The 21,215-nt window shown below is 35.5% G+C and overlaps 1 protein-coding gene across 7 annotated transcripts in view; it reads right to left on the bottom strand.

The window, feature by feature from the left end:
- LOC143243053 (histone-lysine N-methyltransferase SETMAR-like) overlaps nt 1–13,263 on the bottom strand; it is a 35,702-nt gene extending 22,439 nt beyond the window's left edge. For 2 of the 7 annotated variants that reach the window (XR_013023809.1, XR_013023810.1), the window contains exon 1: nt 12,955–13,172. Coding sequence is in view for 2 of the 7 variants with exons in the window: in XM_076486764.1 (XP_076342879.1) it covers nt 10,148–10,648 (501 nt within the window). In the remaining 5 variants the exon portion in view is untranslated. The other 5 variants (XR_013023808.1, XM_076486764.1, XR_013023811.1 and 2 more) reach the window with 5 other exon arrangements.
- Nucleotides 13,264–21,215: the final 7,952 nt, after the last annotated feature.

Raw genomic sequence — 21,215 nt, forward strand, 5'->3', positions numbered from 1 at the left:
GAGTTGGTTATCTATAAACCTGGCAATGGAAGAGTTGGTTATCTATAAACCTGGTAATGGGAGAGTTGGTTATCTATAAACCTGGTAATGGGAGAGTTGGTTATCTATAAACCTGGTAATGGAAGAGTTGGTTATCTATAAACCTGGTAATGGGAGAGTTGGTTATCTATAAACCTGGTAATGGGAGAGTTGGTTATCTATAAACCTGGTAATGGGAGAGTTGGTTATCTATAAACCTGGTAATGGGAGAGTTGGTTATCTATAAACCTGGTAATGGGAAAGTTGGTTATCTATAAACCTGGTAATGGGAAAGTTGGTTATCTATAAAACCTGGTAATGGGAAAGTTGGTTATCTATAAACCTGGTAATGGGAAAGTTGGTTATCTATAAACCTGGTAATGGGAAAGTTGGTTATCTATAAACCTGGTAATGGGAGAGTTGGTTATCTATAAACCTGGTAATATGAGAGTTGGTTATCTATAAACCTGGTAATTGGAGAGTTGGTTATCTATAAACCTGGTAATGGAAGAGTTGGTTATCTATAAACCTGGTAATGAAAGAGTTGGTTATCTATAAACCTGGTAATGGGAGAGTTGGTTATCTATAAACCTGGTATTGGGAGAGTTGGTTATCTATAAACCTGGTAATGGAAGAGTTGGTTATCTATAAACCTGGTAATGGAGAGTTGGTTATCTATAAACCTGGTAATGGGAAAGTTGGTTATCTATAAACCTGGTAATGGGAGAGTTGGTTATCTATAAACCTGGTAATTGGAGAGTTGGTTATCTATAAACCTGGTAATGTGAGAGTTGGTTATCTATAAACCTGGTAATGGAAGAGTTGGTTATCTATAAACCTGGTAATGGGAGAGTTGGTTATCTATAAACCTGGTAATGGGAAAGTTGGTTATCTATAAACCTGGTAATATGAGAGTTGGTTATCTATAAACCTGGTAATTGGAGAGTTGGTTATCTATAAACCTGGCAATGGAAGAGTTGGTTATCTATAAACCTGGTAATGGGAGAGTTGGTTATCTATAAACCTGGTAATTGGAGAGTTGGTTATCTATAAACCTGGTAATTGGAGAGTTGGTTATCTATAAACCTGGCAATGGAAGAGTTGGCTATCCATGAACCTAGCAATGAAAGAGTTGGCTGTCTATAAACCTGGTAATGGGAAAGTTGGTTATCTATAAACCTGGTAATATGAGAGTTGGTTATCTATAAACCTGGTAATATGAGAGTTGGTTATCTATAAACCTGGTAGTTGGAGAGTTGGTTATCTATAAACCTGGTAATGTGAGAGTTGGTTATCTATAAACCTGGCAATGGAAGAGTTGGTTATCTATAAACCTGGTAATGGGAGAGTTGGTTATCTATAAACCTGGTAATGGGAGAGTTGGTTATCTATAAAACCTGGTAATGGGAAAGTTGGTTATATTTAAACCTGGTAATGGGAGAGTTGGTTATCTATATACCTTGTAATATGAGAGTTGGTTATCTATAAACCTGGTAATTGGAGACTTTGTTATCTATAAACCTGGCAATGGAAGAGTTGGCTATCCATGAACCTAGCAATGGAAGAGTTGGCTATCCATGAACCTAGCAATGAAAGAGTTGGCTGCCTATAAACCTGGTAATGGGAGAGTTAGTTATCTACAAAAAGTGGTAATGGGAGAGTTAGTTGTCTATAACACCTGGTAATGGGAGAGTTGGTTATCTATAAACCCGGCAATGGAAGAGTTGGTTATCTATAAACCCGGCAATGGAAGAGTTGGTTATCTATAAACCCGGCAATGGAAGAGTTGGTTATCTATAAACCCGGGAATGGGAGAGTTGGTTATCTATAAACCCGGTAATGGGAAAGTTGGTTATCTATAAAACCTGGTAATGGGAAAGTTGGTTATATTTAAACCTGGTAATGGGAGAGTTGGTTATCTATATACCTGGTAATATGAGAGTTGGTTATCTATAAACCTGGCAATGGAAGAGTTGGCTATCCATGAACCTAGCAATGGAAGAGTTGGCTATCCATGAACCTAGCAATGGAAGAGTTGGCTATCCATGAACCTAGCAATGAAAGAGTTGGCTGTCTATAAACCTGGTAATGGGAGAGTTAGTTGTCTATAACACCTGGTAATGGGAGAGTTGGTTATCTATAAACCCGGCAATGGAAGAGTTTGTTATCTATAAACCCGGCAATGGAAGAGTTGGTTATCTATAAACCCAGCAATGGAAGAGTTGGTTATCTATAAACCCGGCAATGGAAGAGTTGGTTATCTATAAACCCGGGAATTGGAGAGTTGGTTATCTATAAACCTGGTAATGGGAAAGTTGGTTATCTATAAACCTGGTAATGGAAAAGTTGGTTATCTATAAACCTGGTAATATGAGAGTTGGTTATCTATAAACCTGGTAATATGAGAGTTGGTTATCTATAAACCTGGTAGTTGGAGAGTTGGTTATCTATAAACCTGGTAGTTGGAGAGTTGGTTATCTATAAACCTGGCAATGGAAGAGTTGGTTATCTATAAACCTGGTAATGGGAGAGTTGGTTATCTATAAACCTGGTAATGGGAGAGTAGGTTATCTATAAACCTGGTAATGGGAGAGTTGGTTATCTATAAAACCTGGTAATGGGAGAGTTGGTTATCTATAAAACCTGGTAATGGGAGAGTTGGTTATCTATAAAACCTGGTAATGGGAAAGTTGGTTATCTATATACCTGGTAATATGAGAGTTGGTTATCTATAAACCTGGTAATGGAAATGTTGGTTGTCATCTATAAACCTGTAAAACAACGTAATAAGCTTGTTTTTATATATGATTTTTGTTCTACGGTACTTTGTTTTTATCTAAACAAATTTGTTTGATGAATGAACAGCAGAAGTTTTACATGAATTGAAAAAGCGAACAGATTTCTTTAAGATCACTGGTAAAATATCAGTTAAAGACAATATTAATATAACACCGTTTATGTTTTAGCAGGAATATAACCAAGGATTTTATCTTTCCAGTTTATATATTTAATACTGGGCCTGGCATGGCCAGGTGGGTTCAGGCATGCGACTCATAATCTAGGGATCACGGGTTCGAATCCCTGTCACACCCTTTCCAGCCGTGGAGGCTTTATAACGTGACGGTCAATCTTACTATTCGTTGGTAAAAGAGTAGCCTAAGAGTTGGCGGTGGGTGGTGATGACTAGCTGCCTGCCCTCTAGTATTACACTGCTAAATTAGTACAGATAGCCCTCGAGTAGTTTTGCTCGAAATTAAAAACAAACAAACAATTTAATCCAGCCCCCCCTTCCCCTGGAGGGCCTTAATAACTATAGAAATTCTTCACAGTTTATTCTTGTTATAATAAATAATTAACAGTTTGATCTTTTGTCAAATAACTAATTCTATATTGAGGAGTTTTGACCCAAAGCCTAAATTTTCAACTCTTATCAAATATTTTACTAATGAAAAGAAGCAGTAGTTTTTTTAACCTATAAGAATACAAACTGCACTTGAATGAGTTCTCAGGTGAAAAGATAGTTTTGTCATTCACATTACTCGAATATTTAACTTCAAACAAGCAAAAACAATAAGGAATATATAATATTGTAGAGTTCAGTATTGGTCGTTATCAATGTTCTGTAACCAGTTAGCACTAATATTTTGTTGAAAGTATGCATACATGTGACTTTAATGTCGAAGCGGTCACTGGAAGATTTGGTTGTAGTAAAATATCAGCCCGAGTTTAGAACAGCTACTGCCAAGCCCGGACTGTGAATCCAACGATTCACGGTTCGTTACAGTTACCCACCAAAGAGGCTTCCTAATTTCATGCGTCATAGGTGTATTGTGTATGACAGTCAAATCTCACTATTCAATCATCAAATGGTAGCGCAATAGATGGCGTTTAATGTTGTCTAGCCGCTTTCATTCGGGACTATCAGTCAAAAAGTAGGAATGGTATTACATAAATGCCCTAGTGTTGCCTGTGCGAAACTCTGAAACAAAAAATAAACAAAATCATCTGTTATTTTATTAAAACAAATCTTTTGATAATATTTTGTTGGGATGAAACATATTATAAGCTACAAAAAATGGTTAAAAGTAGTTCACAGATCTATACAGGTGAATATGTGATCATCTGTGAAACAGGAAGAACCTCATAGAGATGATTTACAGGTGTATTTAAATGGGGTATATGATCATGTGTGAAACAGAAAGAACCTCATAGAGATGATTTACAGGTGTATTTAAAAGAGCTATGTGAACATGTGTGAAACAGGAAGAACCTCATAGAGATGTTTTACAGGTGTATTTAAAAGAGATATGTGAACATGTGTGAAACAGGAAGAACCTCATAGAGATGATTTACAGGTGTATTTAAAAGAGCTATGTGAACATGTGTGAAACAGGAAGAACCTCATAGAGATGATTTACAGGTGTATATAAAGAGCTATGTGAACATGTGAGAAACAGGAAGAACCTCACAGAGATGATTTACAGGTGTATTTAAAAGAGCTATGTGAACATGTGAGAAACAGGAAGAACCTCACAGAGATGATTCACAGTTGTATTTAAAAGAGCTATGCGAACATGTGTGAAACAGGAAGAACCTCATAGAGATGATCTACAGGTGTATTTAAAAGTGATGTGTGAACATCTGTGAAACAGGAAGAACCTCATAGAGATGATTTACAGGTGTATTTAAAAGAGCTATGTGAACATGTGTGAAACAGGAAGAACCTCATAGAGATAATTTGCAGGTGTATTTAAAAGAGCTATGTGAACATGTGTGAAACAGGAAGAACCTCATAGAGATGATTTACAGGTGTATTTAAAAGAGCTATGTGAACATGTGAGAAACAGGAAGAACCTCACAGAGATGATTCACAGTTGTATTTAAAAGAGCTATGCGAACATGTGTGAAACAGGAAGAACCTCATAGAGATGATTTACAGGTGTATTTAAAAGAGCTATGTGATCATCTGTGAAACAGGAAGAACCTCATAGAGATGATTTGCAGGTGTATTTAAAAGAGTTATGCGAACATGTGTGAAACAGGAAGAACCTCACAGAGATGATTCACAGTTGTATTTAAAAGAGCTATGTGAACATGTGAGAAACAGGAAGAACCTCACAGAGATGATTCACAGTTGTATTTAAAAGAGCTATGCGAACATGTGTGAAACAGGAAGAACCTCACAGAGATGATTTACAGGTGTATTTAAAAGAGATATGTGATCATCTGTGAAACAGGAAGAACCTCATAGAGATGATTTACAGTTGTATTTAAAAGAGAAATGTGAACATGTGTGAAACAGGAAGAACCTCGTAGAGATGATTTACAGGTGTATTTAAAAGAGCTATGTGATCATCTGTGAAACAGGAAGAACCTCATAGAGATGATTTACAGGTGTATTTAAAGAGAAATGTGAACATGTGTGAAACAGGAAGAACCTCGTAGAGATGATTTACAGGTGTATTTAAAAGAGCTATGTGAACATGTGTGAAACAGGAAGAACCTCATAGAGATGATTTACAGGTGTATTTAAAATAGCTATGTGGTCATCTGTGAAACAGGAAGAACCTCATAGAGATGATTTATTTTTATTCTATTTTGTTCTCTAGTTTCAATGCCTTTCTTATGTGTACTACAACACAGACTTAATTTATTAAAATGTCTTTAATTAATTGTTATGCACATGTCTGCTTCCATGAAATGTAACTTAACCTACCAGCATCTCGTTCACGAAACAAAACTATACACACAATTTCTTCGGACTCTATAGAAAACTGTTCTAGTGGTTAACGTATCAAGACTGTGGATTACAAAGTTCATGTCCCGTTGCCCTTAAAACAAACTCTGCATTTCGAATTAGTGAGTAAATCTGACAGTGAAGCGTAACTATTGTGTCAGATAAGTTCGTACAGGGTTCACTATTTGAAGAATAAGAGGTTTGAACAAAGAAAGACAGAACATTGCAATATTAATTATAAACAAAATGTGATAATGGTATGTCAATCAGCCAATCTGACCTCCTGGTGGCAATTATTAGATAAGTAACAGATCCATGAAACATTTAAATAAGTGTTAACTAATTATTAAACATCTATTTACAGGTAAAAACAATGTAATAGGAACCATTATGATATTACCACTCTAATGAAAAAAATAACTAGTGGAAAATATGTAAATATTAAAACAATTATATATATAGTATAACCATACAATATTCAATACGTAAACCAAAACACACTGACATGAAATTAAAAAAATACGCTGCACATTTTTTTTCTCGAAAAAGTGATTCTAGAGTACGTGTTACAAAGTGAGATTATAAAATGTATCCTATATTTTGGAAATGACTGTTGAAATAGGACCCACATTGCAGCTCCAATTCGCTAGTCTCACATAAGAAAATTAGAAGAGTGAGATGTGGGTGCTCAACATCCCACATCTGTATCACCCTTCACTGCCTGTTGTGGGAAGGTGACTGTTCTCCCATGAGAGAATAAGAAAAATATAAACATTAAAATGAAGTAAATAAAAATGAAAGGTACTGACATCTGGTGGTAAGATAAAACTTACCTCTTGAAGTTAGCATTCAGATTTTCAATTTATTATACACTAACAATACAAGGAACAAAACACCAAGTGTATACAAAAATGTACAACAATGATATGGAATGAAATAACAAAAACATAAATATACAGTACATACAGCTATGTAAGTGAACACGAAAATTACAAAAGGAGAAATTAGAAAAAAGATATGTATACACACATGCATATATACATTAAATATTAAATTAAAAATGAATCGGCGCATAAAACAATATGTACTGATATGTACAAGTAACTAAATCAAAAAACAAACAACAGAAATGAAAGTAGAAAATTACAAATGACTACAGAGAATTACAGAAAAAAAATGAAATACAAAGCTTAAAGAAAAATTTAAAACCCAAAAATTAAGAAGGATTTAATTACAAAAAAAACAGCCATACAAACAAACATTCCACATAATATACAATATGTACAAAAGAGTACACACAAAATAGATAAAAAAATTATGAAAATACAAATAAACAATAATTACATAGAACAGACAATCTAGAAAATCAGTCTGATTCCGCTACCCTCAAGCGTGCCCACCGGTGAGACGTCCGGCACCAACAATGATAAAGAGTCCCTCCGATTCAGTAACTAATAGTTCGCATCAAGGCGGAATAACAGTTTGTACCTGGTCTTATTTGACAGAACAACACTGGAGCCCCCTCAAAAAGGAATTGAGTACGGGTAAGCCAGATGACCCTGATATGGGGATGTGAAAGGTAAAGGCCAGGACACTGTGAACGGGGATCAGCAAGTGATCAAAACGGTCTCAACCGAGATCGATGGGACACGGAAAAGGTGAGCCACCTTCTTCTGTCCGATGTCGAACAAAGGACCAACATGTAAAGGACACTATACCTGAGTATGACATGACTCGGCGACACTGATACTGGACAGGTATAATCGTTCTCTCACCGGTAAAATGTCATGAAACCCTGAATGTAAATATCAACATGGCACAACATTCCATGGAAGAGCGGGGTGGTGTTGCTCTATCCTGTGAATACAGTCTGGAGGAAGCAGACGGCAGAGAGTATTGGAATTCGCCGGAATATCACGTGGCATAACGTGACAACGTCTGATCGCTGCAACAGTGTCAGCATACCAAGTGGGAGAATTAAAACACATTGGTTTATTCAGGCCCGGTGAAACACAAAAATGTCTGAACCAATCAGGAAATGAGCCAGTTGGCTACAGGGATGATCCTCCCAAGAGAGACAGCATATAGTGGTGGACAAGAAAGGCACTCGGTCCAGACACGTGGGATGTCCACTCCTCTCATGAAGGGTGGCTTAACTAAAGACAACCAAGACACTGTCTCAGTCTTACCACTCCACAGACATGTCACTCAACAGCTCGCGCACAGCAGTCGTTCAGAGGAAGTATCTCACCAAGATACCATAACAAGTGGAGAAGCCTCCTCTTCACCGCTTCTGTCAAACAAGTTAGCAGGGCTGTAACAATCTTGAACTGCCAAACTGACACGTTATACCATCTTCCCACAGGCAGCCTCAGGACTGGCAATGAAGGGAATCCCAAAACACTTGACTGGAGAGGAAGCCCATGCCAAATCAAATGGAGTATCTGCAGATGAGGCCCACTTGCCCAACTCCCGAGCCCTAGACTTAGTGTAGTTGAGCTGAGCTGCACTACCCTGAGAGTACTTGTTAACAATCGCCCTTGTTGAACCCAGGTATGTTTGGTTTTCTAGAAATCAGTTCATATCATCTGCATAACTTACATACTTGATGGATGCCCCACCTGGGAAACGAAGGCCACACATTGAAACCTAGTGATACAGATGAGAGAGCAGGTACGATCACTAACACATAAAGAGATGGCGATAATGGACGTCCTTGACGAACACCCTGACAGATGTTAAAAGGGGCATCAAGTATCCATTCACTAAGAACATGCTCGAAGAAGACGTATAGAAAGTTCGTACATAAGCTGGAGTAAAACCAAACCTCTCCAGAACGTATGCAAATATTTGTGGTAACTCAATCAAAGGCCTTACTCTGATTAAGTGACACAAAACTTTTAGGGATGCTTCTGTCCGTGATATAATGTAACAGGTCATATAGAAGTACCAAGTTTTGATGGATACTTCTTCCTCACACATTTCAATGTCAAGGACAAGACGGCATGACAACACTGAAATGGGTATACAGGGTTTCAGAAATAATCTTTCCATCCACACTCAAGAGTGATATGGTATGCCATATCTTTGGACTGGGAGAGATCCTTAGAGATTAACATAATTAATCCATCCAGCGTACCGAAGGCATGGACCCACGGGTCAGACAGTAGTTAAAAAAGTCTAATTAAAAGGGGCCCAGTAATATGCCATACATGGTGATAGAATTCCACTGGTAAGCCATCCAGTCCCAGACACTTACCAGATAGCCACCCAAAATTCATTTAGTGTAATGGGTTTCAAAACGTCGTCAGACCGTGATGGATTGAGGGTTGGCAAGAACTGAATGATGTCTCGCCAAATATCCTCACCCACAGTCGAAGCCGAATATAGTCAGCTATAGTACTTGAGGCACGTGTTGAGGATGTCAGTAATGTCTGAGGATACCTGACCATTGTCTCTCAACAGATTGGAGATGTGCTTATATTAAGACTTCTCCTGTGCCTTACAGAGTGGAATCATAGTAACATTTCTGGGATTAAGCAACTTCATCAGACTAGAAATGCTAATCCATTGATTCAAGAAGTTTGTTTTGAATTACACGCAAAGCTACACGAGGGCTATCTGTGCTAGCCGTCCCTAATTTAGCAGTGTAAGACTAGAGGGAAGGCAGCTAGTCATCACCACCAACTCTTGGGCTACTTTTTTACCAATGAATAGTGGGATTGATTGTCACATTATAATGCCCCCACGGCTGGGAGGGCGAGCATGTTTGGCACGACGGGGATCAGAACCCGCGACCCTCAGATTACGAGTCGCATGCCTTAACACGCTTGGCCATGCCGGCCTATCCCATAAGTAATGTCCCATTTTGGGTTCAGAAAAGAGAGAGTATTTCAAGCAATTTTAATGTTACTTAATCAATAATGTATGTTCCATTATTATTCATTACTTCCTACCAACGATTCACAAGCTTCTGAATGTCACTTCTGTAAAATTCATAGGGTCTGTAGGAAAAGAATACAGAGAAAATAATTTTGACATCTTCATTGGAATAGATAATCAGATGTAGCAAGGTCTGGAGAATAAGGAGGATGTGGAAGTTTTACCAGTCTAGCTCTTCAGTCTTTGCAGATGTAATCCTTGCTGTATGGGGCCATGCATTATCCTGATTTAACACAACACCTTTATGACTGATCAAAGGATGGCTCCTTTCTTTCAGTGCAACATTCAAGCACTCTACCTGTTGATAGTAGAAGTTTGATGAAATCATTACATTGAATGAAAGCAACTCACAGTGAATCACACCAACAATATCTCCCAAACGTTTAGCAAGACTTTCCTAGGGTGGATGTTCATTTTGGGCTGTGCTTTAGCCAGTTTACCTGCAATGAGTCATTGTCTACGGCACTTAACATTTTTATAAAATATCCATCTTTCATCTCCAGTCACTATCTTGCTCAGTAAAGGTGAGCTATGTTCAAGATAGAGCAGAGAAGTGCAAATGTGTACTCTTGCTCTGAGGTTGGCTTCTCTCAAATCATGGGGGACACATTTTCCAAATTCTAACACCTTTCCAAGCTCTTGCAGATGACAGTGAACTGTTAAATGGGTTAAATCACACTTCTGTACTAGTTCAACTGTTACAGCATAATCTTCATCAAGTGCAGCCAGTAACAAGTCATCATTAAACTCAACAGGACGACTCAAACATGGCGAATCACTTAAGCTGTAGTCACCTGATCTGAACTTCTGAAACCACCTTCGACATTTTCTTTCATTTAGAGACTCTGCACCATAAATACCTTGAATGTTTTGTGTAGTTTCTACCGCACTATTGCTTTTCTTAAACTCATAAAGCATTATATGCCTAATGGGCTCCTCAGACACATCCATCTTTATAAGGGTGTAATTGATTAATGATCTGAAAAAGTGGAGTTGGGTTAGTTTCTTTTATTTGTCTGAACATTTCTATACACGTCCTGCTATATATTTTAGTCATTAAAGCCTTATATAAAGAAGAAATGATGATACACTTTCTGTATTAAATTTTTGGACATTACTTTTGGGATGGTTTGATATATACTGGTCGAAACAAATTAGATGTCATCAACTTATTGATAAATATATATAGAAACACCTAAATTATAAAGGGAAACTATTAAATGAAATTAATGTGTTTGTGGGACGACATCACCAGTTACTTATATGTCTTATGTGCTCCTCAGACACATCCATCTTCATAATGGTTATTTGATTAATGATCTGAAAAAGTGTATTGGGTTAGTTTCTTCTATTTGTTTGAACATTTTTATGCATGTTCTACTACATATTTTTTGTCATTAAAGCTTTTACAAAGATAAAATGATGATGAACTTCCTGTACTAGCTTTTCAGACATTTACGGGATGACTTGATAATTGATAAACGTTTATTAATCGGAAAACTACAGATATATGACAAGGAATATTTACAGATTTAGAACATTACAACCAATCAACTTCAGAAAATTAACTTCGGACGTCAGTATTTCTATGAAGGCATGACATATCTTCCTTGATGAAAAATTAGCATATAAATCTTTTAAGGTCAGCTAAGAATAGAACTAGCTAGCTTCCCGTCAAGTGAATTGTACCTGTATATCAACAGAGAATTCATTTGTTCATCATGAACTGCCGCTAAAAGATTCAATTCCAGATCAGATAGAAGAACCAGCACTGTTTGTAAACTTTTTAAAAATATTATTTGTAATAACTTGTTGTAATAACCATTATTATAAATTGTATTGTTTGTATATTCAATTTATCTGTCTTAAGAAAAAAACTGTGTATCAATCTAGTTGGTAAATATCATAAATTTAATAAATACCAGGATTCAATTAACTTCTAAATTATCAGTGATGTCGAGAAACCCACTTGTTGAGAAATTTATATGCAAAAACGGCTCGTTTGGGTTGAGAAAATATTTTACATAGAAGATCGAACAACGTTTCGACCTTCTTCGGTCATCGTCATGACCCTCATCGTCGATGACCGAAGAAGGTCGAAACGTTGTTCGCTCTTCTATGTAAAATATTTTCTCAACCCAAACGAGCCGTTTTTGCATATAACTTCTAAATTAATATTTCTGGCTGTTTAAAATCATAATACATAAGATAATAAATCGGACGCTCGTCCGTAATAAACTATATTACTTAACCAGACATATCAATTTTCATTGTTATTTGATCAAAGTTTTTTTTAAAAAATGCCCATGTTAATCACTATATGGATTTTATTTTTTATACTTGTTTATAAAGTGTTCTGGTTAGCTTTACTTTTCTGAAAGCTTTATAAAATAATAAAAAAATGAAATGAATTTAGTTATAGAAAAAAATGCAGACAAAACAATGAATTGAATAAAACTACCACAATGAACAAAGTAGCAAAGCTGACAAAACAATGGAATAAAACTACCACAATGAACAAAGTAGCAAAGCAGACAAAACAATGGAATAAAACTACCACAATAAACACAGTAGTAAAGCAGATAAAACAATGAATGGAATAAAACTACCACAATGAACAAAGTAGTAAACCTGATATCAACATAAATTAACAGAAGAAAATAATACATGAAAGCTAAAAGTTAAGCATAATAATAGGAGAAAATATAACAGCAGAAGAAAACCTGCTGCAAATGCAGAAAACTAAATAAAATTAATAATAGAAGCAAATCGAATAGTGGAATGAAGCAACGTGTGAGCGCAGACAGCCCTCGTGTAGCTTTGCGTGAAATTCAAAACAAAACAACATTTGAAATCTAAAAATTAAACATAATAAAAGGTAAAATGTTTAGCCACAAAGAGCTATTTATAATAAAAAATAAGCGTATTGATTTTCCAGAATGTTTGAGGTTGATCTAAAGTTCATAAGATCACCTTTCGTTACGTAAAAACTCAGACTTACATTATTTTGAATTTTAATCCAAACAGTACTTGTAGTAATTCTTATAATAAAGTATTACTACGTTCTGTGTAAATTCTCATTTTATCTAGCCTCGACTCCTATAAAACAAAATTACTGAAAGTATTGAACTAGACAAAGGCTAAAAAGTAATGTTGGCGGGAGGCAACGCTAAGCCTGACTTTGGAACCAGACATATAAAAGTTTGAATTAACAGTTGCTAAGATTATATAAAAGCTTAGACTGCTAAATAACTTACTCTGGTGAGTTGTAAATAAGGTTTAGCGATTTTCTATAACAACCAACAGTCGAACGGGCGATGCTGTCTCGCGTAACAGTTTCACAGCCTCTTTGAAGGAGATGTCCCGCAGTGACACGTCGTTCACCTAGAAAATCCGTAGGAGACAAAAGAAATGTTGTTGTATTTTTTCATATTAAATCGTGCTGGAATAAACTTTGAAACTAATAAAATGATTCGACTTACAGCCAACAAAACATCTCCCTCTTTAGACGGCCATCTTGGAAAGCTGCACCATAGCGAAGAACATCTGTTACAACTATGGCCACCTATAAGATAAGATGTGAGCTATTAAATAACAATTATTATTGTATTAGACTCACGACAAGTTCTATTGATAAGCTGCTTTCTCACTAAAGATCTTAAACTGTTTATTCTCCAAGCGAATAATTTACTTGTAAAACAAATTCTGATCTATAACGTAGAGTTAATATTTAAAATAAGCCATATAACGTTTAATTAATTCTAGTTATGCCATTCAATTATAAATCTATAGTTTTGTTTTTATTTAATACAGGCCGTGCATAGTTTGGTAATTAGAGCTCCTAACTCGCAATCTGTAGGCCACGACTTCGAAACCGCGTTTCTGAACGTGCTTGCCCTTTCAGTTATGGGGTTTACAGAGCCACAGTCAATCCTACTACTCTTTCACGGAAAGAGTTAACGGTAGGTGGTGGTGTAATTAGGGCGAGTGTTTCATGGTCCGCCACCAGAGAGTGACACGTGTAACGATCTCATTGTCCTACAAACCAGATACGATTATGTTAGGAAGTAGTATCAAATAATGCGTTGCTTGGAGATGCCATGTGATAATATAGTTAAGGGTTATTCAACATAGAGCGTGTTGCTAGGCGACGAACTAGTAACAGAAGGTGCACTCCTAGAAACAGATATTGAAACCAAGAGATCAATTAGTAGATGTTATTACCAAGCTTATATAGGATTGGATACTATTACTTTCGTAGAACTGCTTATAGATTTCAGTTGTTCTCAACTTATGTTTACAGTTTTAATATATTTACCTGCATTGGTCTTACAAAAGTGGACGGTGCTTTCATAGGCAGAAGGTATTATTTGGTAAATTATTAAATTGGACAAAGGCCCATTGTGGGGTGTCTTAAGATGTGATTACATCAAACAATTTAGTCTAGACTTAATTATGTGTTCTATAATTTACAAATTAATTATGTGTCCTATAATTTACAAATAAAACTTATTTTATTATTTCAGTGTGACAACTATTATGACACTGTTATCAGTTTTTATCACACGTATTATCTTAATTTGTCCAATATTTGAATGAGACATTCTTTATAACCAATAATTTACCCTGCATCTATCATTATATGTATTAAACATTTCACTAATTCATTTATTCTCTAGTTTTTGGTTTTATATTGACTTACATAGCATATTTTTGAATTTTGTGTCACAAGCCTAGTGTGTCACACATGACAAGTTATAAGATGTCTTCAAATAACGTTCACTTTCATTAAACCTAGTATGTCATACACCGACAAGTTATATATAACATGTCCTGAACTAACGTTAGCTGTCATAAGCCAAGTGTGCAGTGGCGGATTTAAGGTTGTGTGAGCCCAGTGGCTAATAATTTACATACAGTAAAATCTTGACAGTTATTGGTTTTTAACAAACTACGCACACTTTTCTGTCATCATAGCAATGTGCGTAAAAAACAACAAATTGCCAAATCGTTAGTCTTAACTAGTAATTTACGCACTTTCTTGTACTAGTGTTTTGTATATAAGAACCAAACCTATTTTTCTTTATAGATATTTGGATTAATTGTTTTTCTGCAATGTTTAAATATTTTTAAAAGTACATTTTAAAGAATATTCAACATTGTTTTACCATAGAATTTGGAACTAATGTATATCTCTTAAGATGTCCGAATATAGTGATATATTATTGTCTGTCCTGGAATAGCTAGGTGGTTAGTACGCTCGACTCGTAATCCGAGGGTCGCGGGTTCGAATCCCCACCACACCAAACATGCTCGTCTTTTTAACCGTAAAGGCCTTATAATGTCACGGTCAATCTCACTGTTCGTTGGTAAAAGAGTAGCCCTAGAGTTAACGGTTTTTGACTTTCACACAGAGCTACACGAGCGCTATCTGCGCTAGCTGTCCTTAATTTAACAGTGTAAAAGTAAAGGGAAGGTAGCTAGTCATCATCACCAACTTTTGGGCTAGTTTTTTATCAACTAAGAATGAGATTGCCCATAACATCACAACGTCCCACGGCTGAAAGGGCGAGCACGCTTGGTAGGATGGGGATTCAAACCCGTAACCCTGAGATTACGAATTGAATGCCCTAACCACCTATCTACACTGGAATTTGTTGTTTTTTCAGCAATGGAACTCGACCAGAAATCGTCGCATTTCTAATCTTGGTAAGCTAACCACTATGTTTCACCCAGAACGAATAGATATTATTGGAATTACGGCCAAAAATGTCGTTAACAGTAATTGTTCCCAACTAATGCATTCTAATTATGATAGTTTTCTGATATTGACTAGGAACGTTAAGTATCTTTTATCAGCCTGTCACGGAGACTAGTATCTTTAAATATCAAATTTCTTTCTCGTTCTGATTTTTATTATTAGGTAGCTTGCTTCTGGTCACGAACAGTTCCGTCGAGAAGTATGAAGATGTCTTCCTTCTCACTAATCGTCACCAAACAACCTACGTTCGAAATAAAACCGGTAAAGAATCAATTTCATTCTAAACAGGATTTTATCATTCCTATTGTCATGTTACACACCAACAAGTGTCAGCGTCTTAAAACTCTAATCACCAACAAAGGTCAGCGTCTTGAAACTCTAAGCATAAACACAGGTCAGCGTCTTGAAACTCTAATCACCAACAAAGGTCAGCGTCTTGAAACTCTAAGCATAAACAAAAGTCAGCGTCTTGAAACTCTAATCACCAACAAAGGTCAGCGTCTTGAAACTCTAATCACCAACAAAGGTCAGCGTCTTGAAACTCTAATCACCAACAAAGGTCAGCGTCTTGAAACTCTAATCACCAACAAAGGTCAATGTCTTGAAACTCTAATCACCAACAAAGGTCAATGTCTTGAAACTCTAATCACCAACAAAGGTCAGCGTCTTGAAACTCTAATCACTAACAAAGGTGAGCGTATTGAAACTCTAATCACCAACAAAGGTCAGCGTCTTGAAACTCTAATCACCAACAAAGGTCAGCGTCTTGAAACTCTAATCACCAACAAAGGTCAGCGTCTTGAAACTATAAGTATCAACAAAGGGCAGCGTCTTGAAACTCTAATCACAAACAAAGGTCAATGTCTTCAAACTCTAATCACCAACAAAGGTCAGCGTCTTGAAACTCTAATCACTAACAAAGGTGAGCGTATTGAAACTCTAATCACCAACAAAGATCAACGTCTTGAAACTCTAATCACCAACATAGGACAGCGACTTGAAACTCTAATCACCAACAAAGATCAACGTCTTGAAACTCTAATCACCAACAAAGATCAACGTCTTGAAACTCTAATCACCAACAAAGGTGAGCGTCTTGAAACTCTAATCACCAACAAAGGTCAGCGTCTTAAAACTCTAATCACTAAAAAAGGTCAGTGTCTTGAAACTCTAATCACCAACAAAGGTCAGCGTTTTGAAACTCTAATCACCAACAAAGGTCAGCGTCTTGAAACTCTAATCACCAACAAAGGTCAGCGTCTTGAAACTCTAATCACCAACAAAGGTCAGCGTCTTGAAACTCTAATCACCAACAAAGGTCAGCGTCTTGAAACTCTAATCACCAACATAGGACAGCGACTTGAAACTCTAATCACTAACAAGGGTCAGCGTCTTGAAACTCTAATCACCAAGAAAGGTCAGCGTCTTGAAACTCTAATCACTTACAAAGGTCAGCGACTTGAAACTCGAAGCACCAACAAAGATCAGCGTCTTGAAACTCGAAGCACCAACAAAGATCAGCGTCTTGAAACTCTAACATTTTACTTTTAATTCTAACTAATCACCCTTCACCTGTTTCTTTGATGAAATGTTTCACAAAACTTATGTAATAAGATATAATAATAAAACAAAGCACAAACGTGGTAACAGGAAACATTTATTAAATGTTTGGGAATCCTCACAATAAAACATAATAATAAAATGTTTGGGAATCAAAGCACAAACGTGATAACATGAAACATTTATTAAATGTTTGGGAATCCTCACAATAAAACAAAATAATAAAACAAAGAACAAACGAGATAACAGGAAACATTTATTAAATGTTTGGGAATCATCAAAATAAAACATAACTTAATGATAAAACAAAGCACAAGTGTGAAAACAGGAAACCTTTATTAAATGTTTGGCAATCCTCACAATAAAACATAACTTAATGATAAAACAAAGCACAAGTGTGAAAACAAGAAACATTTATTAAATGTGTGGGAATTCTCACAATTTCATCATCAGTAACGTGGGATAAAAAACAAGCAAACAATATTTGTAATTACAACAGAATAATTACAACACACAAGAATAAAGAACTTGAATATATAATTATAAGTTGAGGAAACGAAAATGTGGCACAACTGAAATAGTCAAATGAAATGGAGGTTAAATATAGTGAATACTGTGTAATATTTAATGATGAAGCAGAGTTTTTATGTACAACGTTTCTTTACCTTTAGGTCACGTAGCGGCCTTTACTAACCTACAAGACATAGGTTTTCTGTAGGATTTCTGCATCAATAGAGTTCTCAAGTAAAAGTACAAACACATTGTTGATGGTTCACTTTTAAGTTTTATTTAACCATCTCATAAGTGTAGATACCAGAAGAAGTTGTGTTGAAAAGTTATATTTAGCCTATTTTCAAATGGGGTATTCTGACTTTCAATATGATGTACAGTCAATAAAATCACTTTTAGCAGCGACTTGTTGCTGTTTCCCAATAGCTTTTGATGTGGTAATTAATCAACACAGGCAGGAGCCACAGTTTTGTCAACAAACTCCTACTAACGTCACGCGCTTCCTGGCGCTAACATCGTAAGGTTTCAGTTTTGACGTCTTTTCAATGTCAGAGTAAGAAGTATTACTTTTAATTGTCTCACTAGCACGAGGGTTGATTACATTTGAGACAATATTTGAAATGTTAGACCCTCTTCCAGCAGAATGGTTCTGTTTTAATTCAAATAAGTATTCTCGTCAGTATTAAATTTCTACAGGATAGCACTAGAATCTCTGCAGGATAGCACAAGTTTAGTGGAGTTCTTTACTGGTATACAGATATTTCCTTAAATCTCTAAATGATAGTACTAGTTTAGTGGAGTTCTTTACTGGTATTCAGATAGTTCCTTAAATCTCTAAAGGATAGTACTAGTTTAGTGGAGTTCTTTACTGGTATACAGATAGTTCCTTAAATCTCTAAAGGATAGTACTAGTTTAGTGGAGTTCTTTACTGGTATACAGATAGTTCCTTAAATCTCTACAGGAGTTTAGTGGAGTTCTTTACTGGTATACAGATATTTCTATAAAGGTATAAGATATTATATCTTATTTATTAATAAGATATAATAATAAAACAAAGCACAAACGTGGTAACAGGAAACATTTATTAAATGTTTGGGAATCCTCACAATAAAACATAATAATAAAACAAAGCACAAACGTGATAACATGAAACATTTATTAAATGTTTGGGAATCCTCACAATAAAACAAAATAATAAAACAAAGAACAAACGAGATAACAGGAAACATTTATTAAATGTTTGGGAATCATCAAAATAAAACATAACTTAATGATAAAACAAAGCACAAGTGTGAAAACAGGAAACCTTTATTAAATGTTTGGCAATCCTCACAATAAAACATAACTTAATGATAAAACAAAGCACAAGTGTGAAAACAAGAAACATTTATTAAATGTGTGGAATTCTCACAATTTCATCATCAGTAACGTGGGATAAAAACAAGCAAACAATATTTGTAATTACAACAGAATAATTACAACACACAAGAATAAAGAACTTGAATATATAATTATAAGTTGAGGAAACGAAAATGTGGCACAACTGAAATAGTCAAATGAAATGGAGGTTAAATATAGTGAATACTGTGTAATATTTAATGATGAAGCAGAGTTTTATGTACAACGTTTCTTTACCTTTAGGTCACGTAGTGGCCTTTACTAACCTACAAGACATAGGTTTTTCTGTAGGATTTCTGCATCAATAGAGTTCTCAAGTGAAAGTACAAACACATTGTTGATGGTTCACTTTTAAGTTTTATTTAACCATCTCATAAGTGTAGATACCAGAAGAAGTTGTGTTGAAAAGTTATATTTAGCCTATTTTCAAATGGGGTATTCTGACTTTCAATATGATGTACAGCCAATAAAATCACTTTTAGCAGCGACTTGTTGCTGTTTCCCAATAGCTTTGATGTGGTAATTAATCAACACAGGCAGGAGCCACAGTTTTGTCAACAAACTCCTACTAACGTCACGCGCTTCCTGGCGCTAACATCGTAAGGTTTCAGTTTTGACGTCTTTTCAATGTCAGAGTAAGAAGTATTACTTTTAATTGTCTCACTAGCACGAGGGTTGATTACATTTGAGACAATATTTGAAATGTTAGACCCTCTTCCAGCAGAGTGGTTCTGTTTTAATTCAAATAAGTATTCTCGTCAGTATTAAATCTCTACAGGATAGCACTAGAATCTCTGCAGGATAGCACAAGTTTAGTGGAGTTCTTTACTGGTATACAGATATTTCCTTAAATCTCTAAATGATAGTACTAGTTTAGTGGAGTTCTTTACTGGTATTCAGATAGTTCCTTAAATCTCTAAAGGATAGTAATAGTTTAGTGGAGTTCTTTACTGGTATACAGATAGTTCCTTAAATCTCTAAAGGATAGTACTAGTTTAGTGGAGTTCTTTACTGGTATACAGATAGTTCCTTAAATCTCTACAGGAGTTTAGTGGAGTTCTTTACTGGTATACAGATATTTCTATAAAGGTATAAGATATTATATATTATTTATTAATAAGATATAATAATAAAACAAAAGCACAAACGTGGTAACAGGAAACATTTATTAAATGTTTGGGAATCCTCACAATAAAACATAATAATAAAACAAAGCACAAACGTGATAACATGAAACATTTATTAAATGTTTGGGAATCCTCACAATAAAACAAAATAATAAAACAAAGCACAAACGAGATAACAGGAAACATTTATTAAATGTTTGGGAATCATCAAAATAAAACATAACTTAATGATAAAACAAAGCACAAGTGTGAAAACAAGAAACATTTATTAAATGTGTGGGAATTCTCACAATTTCATCAACAGTAACGTGGGATAGAAAACAAGCAAACAATATTTGTAATTACAACAGAATAATTACAACACACAAGAATAAAGAACTTGAATATATAATTATAAGTTGAGGAAACGAAAATGTGGCACAACTGAAATAGTCAAATGAAATGGAGGTTAAATATAGTGAATACTGTGTAATATTTAATGATGAAGCAGAGTTTTTTATGTACAACGTTTCTTTACCTTTAGGTCACGTAGCGGCCTTTACTAACCTACAAGACATAGGTTTTCTGTAGGATTTCTGCATCAATAGAGTTCTCAAGTAAAAGTACAAACACATTGTTGATGGTTCACTTTTAAGTTTTATTTAACCATCTCATAGGTGTAGATACCAGAAGAAGTTGTGTTGAAAAGTTATATTTAGCCTATTTTCAAATGGGGTATTCTGACTTTCAATATGATGTACAGTCAATAAAATCACTTTTAGCAGCGACTTGTTGCTGTTTCCCAATAGCTTTTGATGTGGTAATTAATCAACACAGGCAGGAGCCACAGTTTTGTCAACAAACTCCTACTAACGTCACGCGCTTCCTGGCGCTAACATCGTAAGGTTTCAGTTTTGACGTCTTTTCAATGTCAGAGTAAGAAGTATTACTTTTAATTGTCTCACTAGCACGAGGGTTGATTACATTTGAGACAATATTTGAAATGTTAGACCCTCTTCCAGCAGAATGGTTCTGTTTTAATTCAAATAAGTATTCTCGTCAGTATTAAATTTCTACAGGATAGCACTAGAATCTCTGCAGGATAGCACAAGTTTAGTGGAGTTCTTTACTGGTATACAGATATTTCCTTAAATCTCTAAAGGATAGTACTAGTTTAGTGGA

The sequence above is a fragment of the Tachypleus tridentatus genome, unplaced genomic scaffold (genome assembly GCF_004210375.1).
Source record: "Tachypleus tridentatus isolate NWPU-2018 unplaced genomic scaffold, ASM421037v1 Hic_cluster_2, whole genome shotgun sequence".
In the NCBI taxonomy this organism is placed as follows: domain Eukaryota; kingdom Metazoa; phylum Arthropoda; class Merostomata; order Xiphosura; family Limulidae; genus Tachypleus; species Tachypleus tridentatus.